A 14275-nucleotide genomic window follows, 5' to 3' on the forward strand; every position below is an offset into this window, starting at 1 on the left:
GTTTAACATGAAGTACAACTTGGTGTTTTACAGCAAGAAAGAGGCCCTTCTGCCCATCGAGTATGTGCTGGCCCATCGAGCACCGATCTGTTCTCAGCCCATTTTCCAGCACTTCTTAAATGTTGAGTGTTCCCACCTCTATCACTCTTTCAGGCAGCAAGTTTCAGATTCCCATCACCCTCTGGCTCAAAGAGTTTTTCCCAAATCTCCTGCCCCCGATCTGTAAATCTGTGATTCCTCTACCAAGGGGAATGGTTCCTTCCTATCTCTGTCCCTCCTGATTTTTTACACCTCAACAGGTTCTCCCCGCCTGCCCTCCACCGAGGTGCCTGCCTTGAATTGGGCTCGTCAGCGATGCCACTGCAGTCGAATAGCTCACCTGTTCTGTAATACTGGCTGGAGAGGCAGGTGAATACGCTTTAACCCAGTCACTTTCTCACTCAGACACATCGGAGGAGGATGAGGGAGGAGATTGGAGCCGGAGTGGTCTTCCTGGTGCGCTTGGTCAGCAGACGGAGTGATCTGCAACCGGATAAGATTGAGGAGTTTGGGGAGAAACTGCGGGAGGTGCTACGCCAGAGATACCTGGGGCATTGGTACCCAGCCAATCCCAGCAAAGGACAGGCGTACAGGTAACCAATCAGCAGAGCTGCTCACTATGTTGACCTCTCTCTGTGATGTGATATTCTGGCCATTCGGCCCCTCTGCTCCAGGCTGGCATTCCTGCCCCACACCAGCCTCTTCCCACCCCCCTCTCCATCTCCAGCCACCCCTCCCCCCCCCCCCACCCAATCACCATATCTGTCATGGGAACAGTATGAATATTGGGTCAGTGCTGAGGGAGTGCCGCACTGTCAGAGGGTCAGTACTGAGGGAGTGCCGCACTGTCAGAGGGTCAGTGCTGAGGGAGTGCCGCATTGTCAGAGGGTCAGTGCTGAGGGAGTGCCGCACTGTCAGAGGGTCAGTGCTGAGGGAGTGCCGCACTGTCAGAGGGTCAGTGCTGAGGGAGTGCCGCACTGTCAGAGGGTCAGTACTGAGGGAGTGCCGCACTGTCAGAGGGTCAGTACTGAGGGAGTGCCGCACTGTCAGAGGGTCAGTGCTGAGGGAGTGCCGCAGTGTCAGAGGGTCAGTACTGAGGGAGTGCCACACTGTCAGAGGGTCAGTACTGAGGGAGTGCCGCACTATCAGAGGGTCAGTGCTGAGGGAGTGCCGCACTGTCAGAGGGTCAGTGCTGAGGGAGTGCCGCACTGTCAGGGGGTCAGTGCTGAGGGAGTGCCGCACTGTCAGAGGGTCAGTACTGAGGGAGTGCCGCACTGTCAGAGGGTCAGTACTGAGGGAGTGCCGCACTGTCAGAGGGTCAGTACTGAGGGAGTGCCGCACTGTCAGAGGGTCAGTACTGAGGGAGTGCCGCACTGTCAGAAGGTCAGTACTGAGGGAGTGCCGCACTGTCAGAGGGTCAGTACGGAGGGAGTGCCGCACTGTCAGAGTGTCAGTGCTGAGGGAGTGCCGCACTGTCAGAGGGTCAGTGCTGAGGGAGTGCCGCACTGTCAGAGGGTCAGTACTGAGGGAGTGCCGCACTGTCAGAGGGTCAGTACTGAGGGAGTGCCGCACTGTCAGAGGGTCAGTACTGAGGGAGTGCCGCACTGTCAGTGGGTCAGTACTGAGGGAGTGCCGCACTGTCAGAGGGTCAGTACTGAGGGAGTGCCGCACTGTCAGTGGGTCAGTACTGAGGGAGTGCCGCAGTGTCAGAGGGTCAGTGCTGAGGGAGTGCCGCACTGTCGGAGATGCTGCCTTTCAGGATGATCCATTAAACCATCCTCTCTCGGGATGGATGTGAAAGAATTATTTGTTAGAACAAGGGTGGGGGTGAGTGGGGTGGAGTTCTCTTCAGCGTCCAGGGGCCAATATTTATCCTTCAGTAAAAAAAATTAATTGATATGCTTTATCATCACAGTGCTGTCTGTGGGATCTTGCTGTGCACAAGTTGGCTGCTGTTTTTCCCACAACGGTGACCATACTCCCCCCAAAAAATCTTTCCTTGTCTGTGAAACACTTTGGGTGGTCCTGTGTTCGGATAGGCGCTATCGAAATGCAGCTCTGCCCTTTGGCAGTTGTCCCTCGTGCTGTGCTTCGCCCTCAATGTGGTTGCGCTGCGCCATCTACTGGCGGTGCCCGTTATTACAGGAAACAAAAAGTAACAACAACTTGCATTTATATAGCACTGAACCAAAAGCAAAATATTGGCTGCTGGGAACCTGAAATTTAAACAGAAAATGCTGGATAGAATTTTTGCAGCATTTTCTGTCTGTGTTTATACATTGCCATTTATATTGTAAAGGTGTTTCTGTGTTTGAGGATTTTGAGTCAGAATGTCAGCCTCGTAGTCAGAATTGGAGGAGTGCAGTGATCTGGCAGTGTTGGAGGAGGTTACAGTGATAGGGACGGTTGTCGGGGCTGGAGGAGGTTACAAGAGATAGGGAGGGGTGTAGGGGCTGGAGATTACAGAGGGAGGGTTGTTGGAGCTACAGGAGGTTACAGAGATAGGGAAGGTTGTAGGGACTGGAGGAGGTTATGGAGATGGGGAGAAGGAGTGGGGCTGGCAGAGGTTACAGAGATAGGGACAGTTGTAGGGGTTGGAGGAGGTTACAGAGATAGGGAGGGTTGTAGGGGCTGCAGGAGGTTATGGAGATAGGGTTGTCGGGGCTGGAGAAGGTTACAGTGATAGGGCGGGGTGTAGGGGCTGAAGGCGGTTACAGTGATGGGGGGGTGTAGGGGCTGGCAGAGGTTACAGCGAGGGGGGTGTAGGGGCTGGAGGGGGTTAGAGATAGGGAGGGTTTTGGGGCTGCAGGAGGTTATGGAGATAGGGAGGAGGAGTGGGGCTGGCAGAGGTTACAGAGATGGGGAGGGTTGTAGGGTTTGGAGGAGGTTATGGAGATAGGGTTGTCGGGGCTGGAGAAGGTTACAGAGATAGGGTGGGGTGTAGGGGCTGGAGAAGGTTAGAGATAGGGAAGAGTGTAGGGGCTGGAGGAGGTTTCAGAGATGAGGGTTGTCGGCGCTGGAGGAGGTTACATAGATAGAAATCATAGAACTCATAGAAACCCTACAGTGCAGAAGGAGGCCATTCGGCCCATCGAGTCTGCACCGACCACAATCCCACCCAGGCCCTACCCCCACATATTTTACCCGCTAATCCCTCTAACCTACGCATCCCAGGACTCTAAGGGGCAATTTTTAACCTGGCCAATCACCCTAACCCGCACATCTTTGGACTGTGGGAGGAAACCGGAGCACCCGGAGGAAACCCACGCAGACACGAGGAGAATGTACAAACTCCACACAGACAGTGACCCGAGCCGGGAATCGAACCCGGGACCCTGGAGCTGTGAAGCAGCAGTGCTAACCACTGTGCTACCGGGCCGCCATAAGGTTAGAGATAGGGAGGGGTTGTAGGGGCTGGAGGAGGTTACAGAGATAGGGGTGTAGGGGCTGGAGGGGGTTACAGAGATAGGGAAGGTTGTAGGGGCTGGAGGAGGTTACGGAGATATGGAGGGGTGTAGGAGCTGGAGGAGGTTACAACAATAGGGAGGGGTGTAGGGGCTGGAAGAGGTTACAGAGATAGGGGTGTAGGGGCTGGAGGGGGTTACAGAGATAGGGAAGGTTGTAGGGGCTGGAGGAGGTTACGGAGATATGGAGGGGTGTAAGAGCTGGAGGAGGTTACAGAGATGGGGAGGGTTGTAGGTGCTGGAAGAGGTTATGGAGATAGGGAGGGTTGTAGGGGCTGGCAGAGGTTACAGGGATAGGGAGGGTTGTAGGGATTGGAGGAGGTTATGGAGATAGGGTTGTCGGGGCTGGAGAAGGTTACAGAGATGGGGGAGGTGTCGGGGCTGGGGGAGGTTAGAGATCGGGACGGGATGAAGTTACAGAGATTGGGAGGGTTGTCGGGTCTGGAGGAGGTTACAGATAGGGAGGGGTGTTGGGGCTGGAGGAGGTTACAGAGATAGGGAGGGGTGTTGGGGCTGGAGGAGGTTACAGAGATCGGGAGGGTTGTAGGGGTTGCAGGAGGTTACAGAGATAGGGAGGGGTGTTGGGGCTGGAGGAGGTTACAGAGATAGGGAGGGTTGTAGGGGCTGGAGGAGGTTACAGAGATAGGGAGGGGTGTTGGGGCTGGAGGAGGTTACAGAGATAGGGAGGGGTGTTGGGGCTGGAGGAGGTTACAGAGATAGGGAGGGGTGTTGGGGCTGGAGGATGTTACGGAGATAGGTAGTTAGTGAGGAGTAATTTGACAGATTTTGAGTGGAGGTTGGATTAGGAGCTGCTGTTAATTGGTGAGTGACTTGGGGGGGTGAAAGGTTAATTTGGGGTGAGTTTGGAAATGCGACAATAATGTTGAATATTCCATCAGTTTATTTTTCCTTCTTCCTGATAGGTGCATTCGGATAAACAGGAAACAGAAAATAGACCCCACACTGCTCCTGGCATGTCAGGACTGTGAGCTGGACTATAATCAACTGAAACTTCCCAAGGAGATTACGCTGTGGATCGATCCCAGAGAGGTGTGGTGTCGGTGAGTCTACACACAGATCGATTAGCAACAGAGACCGACACAGGGGCTTGTCTACAATCAACCCCAGTCTCAGTCTCGGGTCCAGTTCTGACCTCAATTCTCTTTGGGAAGAACGTCAGGACCTTGGAGAGGGAGATTTACCAGAACATTCCCAGGGATGAGGGGGCTTCAGTTCACGCGGAGAGACGGGGAGAAGCTGGGATCGCTCCCCTCGGAGCGGAGAAGGTTCAGGGGGAGATTGAATCGAGGCGTTCAGAATCACGAGGGGGAGGGAGGGGGTTTGGATGGAGTGAATGAGGAGAAAGTGTTTCCAGTGACAGGAGGCTCGGTAACCAGGGGGGACACAGATTGAAGAGAATCGGGGAAAGAACCAGAGCGGGGGGGAGATGAGGGGAATTTTATTTTGGACACACAGCGAGTTGTTGTGATCTGGAAGGCGCTGCCTGACAGGGCGGTGGAAGCAGATTCAACAGGAACTTTCAAAAGGGGGGATAGGGTCTCGGTGTCTCTCGCCCTCGTGCCCATGCGCATGCTGGATCACGGTTTGGGGGCCAGACGCACTCAGTCTCTCATTCTCCGTGTAGTGAACTTCTCTGCGCTGTGTGTGGTGTTCGTGCGGGCGGCTGTTTTGTCACGACCCTGTCTGAGGTTCACACTCAGTCTGGTTTTCTGAATCGCTGTAGGTCTGGAGAGGGCAGTCAACCCTTCACCGTGGCTGAGTTTGAAGAGGACTCCAGGAAGCCGGGATCGCTGGACTCTGAGCAGAGCAGTGAAGTGTCATCGGGGGCCAGCACGTCCGATTACCACTCAGACACCTCGTCAGACGATGAGGAACGTATCAAGGGACAAACAACCAAGGAGCCGACGGCAAAAGCTGCTGCCTCTCATCACAGGGTGAGTGACAGGAATATCGAGTATCTGGGCTGGAGGTCAGGGGGAGGTCAGAATGAACAAACTCTCAGCCACATTCACCACTCAATTAAACCTCCAACTGCCCCCATTACCCAGCCCGAACTGAGACCCATTCAACCATCTCCACTTGTCACGCACTGACCCCACACTGACCTCCCGGTTCCAGCAACCCTATCTCTGCAACCTCCTCCAGCCCCTACACCCCTCCCTATCTCTGTAACCTCCTCCAGCCCCGACACCCCTCCCTATCTCTGTAACCTCCTCCAGCCCCGACACCCCTCCCTATTTCTGCAACCTCCTCCAGTCCCTACACCCTCCCTATTTCTGTAACCTCCTCCAGCCCCGACACCCCTCCCTATCTCTGTAACCTCCTCCAGCCCCGACACCCCTCCCTATTTCTGCAACCTCCTCCAGTCCCTACACCCTCCCTATTTCTGTAACCTCCTCCAGCCCCGACACCCCTCCCTATCTCTGTAACCTCCTCCAGACCCTACACCCCTCCCAATCTCTGTAACCTCCTTCAGCCCCGACACCCCTCCCTATCTCTGTAACCTCCTCCAGCCCCGACACCCCTCCCTATTTCTGTAACCTCCTCCAGCCCCTACACCCCTCCCTATCTCTGTAACCTCCTCCAGCCCCGACACCCCTCCCTATTTCTGTAACCTCCTCCAGCCCCGACACCCCTCCCTATCTCTGTAACCTCCTCCAGCCCCGACACCCCTCCCTACTTCTGTAACCTCCTCCAGCCCCGACACCGCTCCCTATCTCTGTAACCTCCTCCAGCCCCTACACCCCTCCCTATCTCTGTAACCTCCTCCAGCCCCGACACCCCTCCCTATTTCTGTAACCCCCTCCAGCCCCTCCCTACTTCTGTAACCTCCTCCAGCCCCTACACCCCTCCCTATTTCTGTAACCTCCTCCAGCCCCTACACCCCTCCCTATCTCTGTAACCTCCTCCAGCCCCGACACCCCTCCCTATTTCTGTAACCCCCTCCAGCCCCTCCCTACTTCTGTAACCTCCTCCAGCCCCTACACCCCTCCCTATCTCTGTAACCTCCTCCAGCCCCTACACCCCTCCCTATTTCTGTAACCTCCTCCAGCCCCTACAACCCTCCCTAGCTCTGTAACCTCCTCCAGCCCCTACAACCCTCCCTATCTCTGTAACCTCCTCCAGCCCCTACAACCCTCCCTATCTCTGTAACCTCCTCCAGCCCCTACATCCCTCCCTAGCTCTATAACCTCCTCCAGCCCCTCCCTATTTCTGTAACCTCCTCCAGCCCCGACACCCCTCCCTATCTCTGTAACCTCCTCCAGCCCCTACACACCTCCCTATCTCTGTAACCTCCTCCAGCCCCAACACCCCTCCCTACTTCTGTAACCTCCTCCAGCCCCTACACCCCTCCCTATCTCTGTAACCTCCTCCAGCCCCTACACCCCTCCCTATCTCTGTAACCTCCTCCAGCCCCTACACCCCTCCCTATTTCTGTAACCTCCTCCATCCCCTACACCCCTCCCTATTTCTGTAACCTCCTCCAGCCCCTACAACCCTCCCTATTTCTGTAACCTCCTCCAGCCCCTACAACCCTCCCTAGCTCTATAACCTCCTCCAGCCCCTCCCTATTTCTGTAACCTCCTCCAGCCCCTACACCCCTCCCTATCTCTGTAACCTCCTCCAGCCCCTACACCCCTCCCTATTTCTGTAACCTCCTCCAGCCCCTACAATCCTCCCTAGCTCTATAACCTCCTCCAGCCCCTACAACCCTCCCTATTTCTGTAACCTCCTCCAGCCCCTACAACCCTCCCTAGCTCTATAACCTCCTCCAGCCCCTCCAGCCCCTCCCTATTTATGTAACCTCCTCCAGCCCCTACACCCCTCCCTATCTCTGTAACCTCCTCCAGCCCCGACACCCCTCCCTATTTCTGTAACCTCCTCCAGCCCCTACACCCCTCCCTATCTCTGTAACCTCCTCCAGCCCCGACACCCCTCCCTATTTCTGTAACCCCCTCCAGCCCCTCCCTACTTCTGTAACCTCCTCCAGCCCCTACACCCCTCCCTATCTCTGTAACCTCCTCCAGCCCCTACACCCCTCCCTATTTCTGTAACCTCCTCCAGCCCCTACACCCCTCCCTATTTCTGTAACCTCCTCCAGCTCCTACAACCCTCCCTATCTCTGTAACCTCCTCCAGCCCCTACACCCCTCCCTATCTCCGTAACCCCCTCCAGCCCCTACACCCCTCCCTATCTCTGTAACCTCCTCCAGCCCCTGCAACCCTCCCTAGCTCTATAACCTCCTCCAGCCCCTACAACCCTCCCTATTTCTGTAACCTCCTCCAGCCCCGACACCCCTCCCTATCTCTGTAACCTCCTCCAGCCCCGACACCCCTCCCTATCTCTGTAACCTCCTCCAGCCCCGACACCCCTCCCTATCTCTGTAACCTCCTCCAGCCCCGACACCCCTCCCTATCTCTGTAACCTCCTCCAGCCCCGACACCCCTCCCTATCTCTGTAACCTCCTCCAGCCCCGACACCCCTCCCTATTTCTGCAACCTCCTCCAGTCCCTACACCCTCCCTATTTCTGTAACCTCCTCCAGCCCCGACACCCCTCCCTATCTCTGTAACCTCCTCCAGCCCCGACACCCCTCCCTATTTCTGCAACCTCCTCCAGACCCTACACCCCTCCCTATCTCTGTAATCTCCTCCAGCCCCGACACCCCTCCCTATCTTTGTAACCACCTCCAGCCCCGACACCCCTCCCTATTTCTGTAACCTCCTCCAGCCCCTACACCCCTCCCTATCTCTGTAACCTCCTCCAGCCCCGACACCCCTCCCTATTTCTGTAACCCCCTCCAGCCCCTCCCTACTTCTGTAACCTCCTCCAGCCCCTACACCCCTCCCTATCTCTGTAACCTCCTCCAGCCCCTACACCCCTCCCTATCTCTGTAACCTCCTCCAGCCCCGACACCCCTCCCTATTTCTGTAACCCCCTCCAGCCCCTTCCTACTTCTGTAACCTCCTCCAGCCCCTACACCCCTCCCTATTTCTGTAACCTCCTCCAGCCCCTACACCCCTCCCTATCTCTGTAACCTCCTCCAGCCCCGACACCCCTCCCTATTTCTGTAACCCCCTCCAGCCCCTCCCTACTTCTGTAACCTCCTCCAGCCCCTACACCCCTCCCTATCTCTGTAACCTCCTCCAGCCCCTACACCCCTCCCTATTTCTGTAACCTCCTCCAGCACCTACAACCCTCCCTAGCTCTATAACCTCCTCCAGCCCCTACACCCCTCCCTATTTCTGTAACCTCCTCCAGCCCCTACAACCCTCCCTATCTCTGTAACCTCCTCCAGCCCCTACAACCCTCCCTATCTCTGTAACTTCCTCCAGCCCCTACAACCCTCCCTAGCTCTATAACCTCCTCCAGCCCCTCCCTATTTCTGTAACCTCCTCCAGCCCCGACACCCCTCCCTATCTCTGTAACCTCCTCCAGCCCCTACACACCTCCCTATCTCTGTAACCTCCTCCAGCCCCTACACCCCTCCCTATCTCTGTAACCTCCTCCAGCCCCAACACCCCTCCCTATCTCTGTAACCTCCTCCAGCCCCTACACCCCTCCCTATTTCTGTAACCTCCTCCAGCCCCTACACCCCTCCCTATTTCTGTAACCTCCTCCAGCCCCTACAACCCTCCCTATTTCTGTAACCTCCTCCAGCCCCTACAACCCTCCCTAGCTCTATAACCTCCTCCAGCCCGTCCCTATTTGTGTAACCTCCTCCAGCCCCTACACCCCTCCCTATCTCTGTAACCTCCTCCAGCCCCTACACCCCTCCCTATTTCTGTAACCTCCTCCAGCCCCTACAATCCTCCCTAGCTCTATAACCTCCTCCAGCCCCTACAACCCTCCCTATTTCTGTAACCTCCTCCAGCCCCTACAACCCTCCCTAGCTCTATAACCTCCTCCAGCCCCTCCCTATTTCTGTAACCTCCTCCAGCCCCTCCACCCCTCCCTATCTCTGTAACCTCCTCCAGCCCCGACACCCCTCCCTATTTCTGTAACCTCCTCCAGCCCCTACACCCCTCCCTATCTCTGTAACCTCCTCCAGCCCCGACACCCCTCCCTATTTCTGTAACCCCCTCCAGCCCCTCCCTACTTCTGTAACCTCCTCCAGCCCCTACACCCATCCCTATCTCTGTAACCTCCTCCAGCCCCTACACCCCTCCCTATTTCTGTAACCTCCTCCAGCCCCTACACCCCTCCCTATTTCTGTAACCTCCTCCAGCCCCTACACCCCTCCCTATCTCTGTAACCTCCTCCAGCCCCTACACCCCTCCCTATCTCCGTAACCCCCTCCAGCCCCTACACCCCTCCCTATCTCTGTAACCTCCTCCAGCCCCTACAACCCTCCCTAGCTCTATAACCTCCTCCAGCCCCTACAACCCTCCCTATTTCTGTAACCTCCTCCAGCCCCTACACCCCGCCCTATCTCTGTAACCTCCTCCAGCCCCTACAACCCTCCCTATTTCTGTAACCTCCTCCAGCCCCTACAACCCTCCCTAGCTCTGTAACCTCCTCCAGCCCCTACACCCCTCCCTATCTCAGTAACCTCCTCCAGCCCCGACACCCCTCCCTATCTCTGTAAACACCTCCAGACCCTACACCCCTCCCTATCTCTGTAACCTCCTCCAGCCCCTACACTCCTCCCTATCTCTGTAACCTCCTCCAGCCCCTACACCCCGCCCTATCCCTGTAACCTCCTCCAGCCCCTACAACCCTCCCTATCTCTGTAACCTCCTCCAGTCCCTACACCCCTCCCTATCTCTGTAACCTCCTCCAGCCCCTACACCCCTCCCTATCTCTGTAACCTCCTCCAGTCCCTACACCCCTCCCTATCTCTGTAACCTCCTCCAGTCCCTACAACCCTCCCTATCTCTGTAACCTCCTCCAGTCCCTACAACCCTCCCTATCTCTGTAACCTCCTCCAGTCCCTACACCCCTCCCTATCTCTGTAACCTCCTCCAGTCCCTACACCCCTCCCTATCTCTGTAACCTCCTCCAGTCCCTACAACCCTCCAAGATCTCAGCACTCCTCCAATTCCGGCCTCTTGAGCATCCCCCCGATTCCCATCGCTCCGCCATTGGCGGCCGTGCCTTCAGCTGCCCGGGGGCCTTCACTTCTGGGATTCCTCCCTAAACCTCTCTGACTTTCTCTGTCGCTCTCATTCTCACTCTCGCTCTGTCTCTCACTGGCATTTTGATGCCACATTAATCCAAGGCACTGTCTGCCTTAGGGTGGATGTAAAAGACCCCATGGTCACCATCTGGAAGAAAAGGGAGGGGAGGTCTCCCTGGTGCCCTGGGCCCGATGTTTATCCCTCAAACAACATCACTTTAAAAATGCTCTGGGCCATTGCTGTTTGTGGGATCTTGCTGTTGCAGATTGGCTGCTGCGTTTCCAACTATTTGGCTGTGATCACACTTCAGCTAAATTCTTTCATTGGTTGCAAAATCTTTGAGGTGGTGACGGGCGCTAGAGGAATGCAGGTCGGAACACGGGGGACTGGGCTGGGGATGGAAGGGAGTGTGTGTGCTTGGAAATGTTGTTTAGTTGCTTCAATTGATTTTCTCAGGTTTCCGGAAGTTTCTCCTTCCCCGCGGCCACCTGGCCTCAGTACCCTCACAAGCTGGTGCAGTACAGCACTGCCTTCTACCAACCTGTGCCCCTGGTCACTTACTACCTGGTGCCCAGACTGGACAGCGCATTGCGACCTCCGCCGGGCTTCCTCCTGCCTCAGGGGCAGCCACACCGTTCAAAGATGGGCAAAAGGCGCAAATGACCAGCGTCCTGGCTGACCAGATGGATCGGATACCTCACTGTCGCTGAGCTGTGAGCAACCCTATACTTGATCACTCTGTACTAACACCTATGGGCAGGTCTGCAATCGTGCGTGTCCGTGTGAGAGGAATATTGCTGTATACAACACCGTGTGTGGGAGGAATATTGTTGTATACAACACCGTGTGCATGTGTGAGGGGAATATTATTCAATACAACGTGTGCATAAGGAATATTGCTGTATACAATACTGTCAGAAATATTGCTGTATGCAGTGTGTGTGTACTCGTGTGTGTACTCGTGTGTGTACTCGTGTGTGTACTCGTGTGTGTACTCGTGTGTGTACTCGTGTGTGTACTCGTGTGTGTACTCGTGTGTGTGTGTGTGTGAGAATGAGTCAGAAATATTGCTGTATGCATTCTGTGTGAGAATGATTGGGAATATTGCTGTACATAACATTTTATGTGTATGTGAACGAGTCAGGAATTGTACTGTAGATAACGTGTGTGTGTAATTATTGAGAAGAATAATGCTGTGTACAACATTGTGTGTGAATGATTGAGAGAGGAATATTGCTGTGTACAACATTCACTGTGAATGAATATTGCTGTGTACAACATTGTGTGTGTGCGTGTGAATGAGCCGGGAATATTGTTGTATATTACATTCACTCTGCGTGTATGTCACTGTCTGTACGGTTCGTACCATTGCCTGTCTGTGTATATTTTATACAGAAATTGAGGCAGTTTCTGTATTATAAATCTAAACACTCAGGGATATCAGAAAATGTAAGATGTGTCCACATTGCCTGACAGCTGTTTGTTATTTATAATATTTCTATTGGAGAGTGCATGATATTAAATTAAAATAACCCAGAGTCTCTGTTCAAACGTACCTGTCAAATCATCATGTTTTTGTACATTTCTTATATTTCCTGATCACTGTCTACGCCCTCCTGTTGAAATCTGAGCCTCTCTCTGGTACGAAGCTTAACTGTGATGCCTGTCATAGTCAAATAGCCCGTCCACATCCACCGAGCGAGGCTCCAGCAGGCACCTGGTGTCAGTGGAACGAACTGGAGTTCAAAAACATGGGGACAAAATCTAGGATTGAAATGATTTTTAAAAATGAATATTGGGTCATTTAAATTATATTTGCCAGGGTTGTACAGTGGTTAGCCCTGCTGCCTCACAGCGCCAGGGACCCAGGTTCGATTCCCAGCTGGGTAACACAGTGGTTAGCACTGCTGCCTCACAGCGCCAGGGACCCAGGTTCGATTCCCAGCTGGGTTGTACAGTGGTTAGCACTGCTGCCTCACAGCACCAGGGACCCGGGTTCGATTCCCAGCTGGGTAACACAGTGGTTAGCACTGCTGCCTCACAGTGCCAGGGACCCAGGTTCGATTCCCAGCTGGGTTGTACAGTGGTTAGCACTGCTGCCTCACAGCGCCAGGGACCCGGGTTCGATTCCCGGGGGCACGGTGACACAGTGATTAGCACTGCTGCCTCACAGCGCCAGGGACCCAGGTTCGATTCCCAGCTGGGTTGTACAGTGGTTAGCACTGCTGCCTCACAGCGCCAGGGACCCGGGTTCGATTCCCAGCTGGGTAACACAGTGGTTAGCACTGCTGCCTCACAGCACCAGGGACCCGGGTTCAATTGGGTGTTGGAGGGAAAAATCCCTTGTACCAGTGCATTCAAGAGGTCGAGTCTCAAGGCAAGGTTCAAAGTGTTTTTCTTTATTGTATAATTACTGGGATCCCAGGGAGACCCCCGTAGCCAGCTCAGAAACAGTGGCATGGCCACGATGATCTCAACTGTTACACATTCGCTCTGGATATTTATAGGAATCCAAATTCGAGCGGGAACATTTGCTCATACATTTTTACAATACCTAAAAAGTGGCGGGACTCTTTAATTGCTGCCCTGAAGATTTGGCGGGCAGTTTCGATTCGAACAGATTAACACTAAGAATATGTATCCTATCCGGTCAGGAAGTTCCCTGGTAGACTTTGTCAATTTGCATCTGTATGGTGTGTGTCCGTGTTAATGGGACTGCCTGTTCTTGCCCCGGTGTTTTAATGTGTTTCCCATTATCCTCTCGATGTGTCCCCTTATCCGATGTTTGTGTCTGTATTCCCTGCTTGCGAGATTAGATGTTAATGTCATTTTGTCCTGCTGTGTGTAGGGGGATTTAATCTAATCTTTTATTCTTTTTATCCTGGTTTATGTCTCTCCAGCTCGTCACAGATGTTAGAGAAAAAGCAGTGTTACTGCCCCCCAATTTGTGAATGGGGGAGGCTTTTATAAAACTCAGTATTTATTGACTGTCAGTTAACATGTTGAAGTGTTTAGTCAAATGGATCGTTAGCAGTTTATTCTGAATGTCTTGCCCTTGTGTGTGTGTAAAGGAAATTAAACCACTACGTTCAAAATAAAATTCACCGGCTGCTGTTTGCGTTTCTGTAAGGGTTGGAGCTCCTCCTATCAGATGTCTCACCGTGTTCATTGGCTGCGAGACCCTTTGGGATTATCGGGTGAGGGAATATTGGTCAGTCACTGGTGAGAGAGACGAGGCGCTGTACTCTGATCACAGAGTGGTTCTCCCACGCTGCCCACCCCCACTGCCAACCTGTGTTAATACGGACAAAGTTTAACATTTATTAATACACCAAATTTAACCTCAAATAAAAACATTTAACTAAAAATTAAAGTTTGTTTATTAGTCACCAGTAAGGCTTACATTAACACTGCAATGAAGTTACTGTGCAACTCCCCTAGTCACCACACTCCGGCGCCTGTTCGGGTACACAGAGAGAATTTAGCATGGCCATTGCACCTAACCAGCACATCTTTTGGACTGCGGGAGGAAACTGGAGCACCCGGAAGAAACCCACGCAGACACGGGGAGAATGTGCAAACTCCACACAGACAGTGACCCAAGCCGAGAATCGAACATGGGTCCCTGGCG

The 14275-nt window shown here is 54.1% G+C and overlaps 1 protein-coding gene across 2 annotated transcripts; it reads left to right on the forward strand.

Moving 5' to 3' along the window:
- Nucleotides 1-448: 448 nt before the first annotated feature.
- LOC144487639 (maternal B9.10 protein-like) lies at nucleotides 449-13841 on the forward strand. 2 transcript variants are annotated; one of them, XR_013496441.1, is made up of 5 exons: nucleotides 451-632; nucleotides 4427-4564; nucleotides 5248-5458; nucleotides 11101-12601; nucleotides 12921-13841. XR_013496441.1 is itself a non-coding variant. In XM_078205716.1 (4 exons), exons 1-4 carry the CDS (start codon nucleotides 460-462, stop codon nucleotides 11305-11307), a joined length of 729 nt encoding a protein of 242 aa, XP_078061842.1. In that variant the 5' UTR covers nucleotides 449-459; the 3' UTR covers nucleotides 11308-13841. The 2 variants fall into 2 exon arrangements, 1 of the variants encoding a protein (XP_078061842.1); XM_078205716.1 differs by having other exon boundaries at nucleotides 449-632; nucleotides 11101-13841.
- The last annotated feature ends 434 nt before the right edge of the window (nucleotides 13842-14275 follow it).

This window comes from Mustelus asterias, unplaced genomic scaffold (genome assembly GCF_964213995.1).
Source record: "Mustelus asterias unplaced genomic scaffold, sMusAst1.hap1.1 HAP1_SCAFFOLD_944, whole genome shotgun sequence".
In the NCBI taxonomy this organism is placed as follows: Eukaryota; Metazoa; Chordata; class Chondrichthyes; order Carcharhiniformes; family Triakidae; genus Mustelus; species Mustelus asterias.

Excerpts from the sequence above, each read along its gene's own strand:
- LOC144487639 (XM_078205716.1), top strand. The coding sequence starts at position 460 with ATGAGGGAGGAGATTGGAGCCGGAGTGGTCTTCCTGGTGCGCTTGGTC. Across the intron at positions 4,565-5,247 it reads CCCAGAGAGGTGTGGTGTCG|GTCTGGAGAGGGCAGTCAAC; the intron begins GTGAGTCTACAC and ends GAATCGCTGTAG. Across the intron at positions 5,459-11,100 it reads CTGCTGCCTCTCATCACAGG|GTTTCCGGAAGTTTCTCCTT; the intron begins GTGAGTGACAGG and ends TGATTTTCTCAG.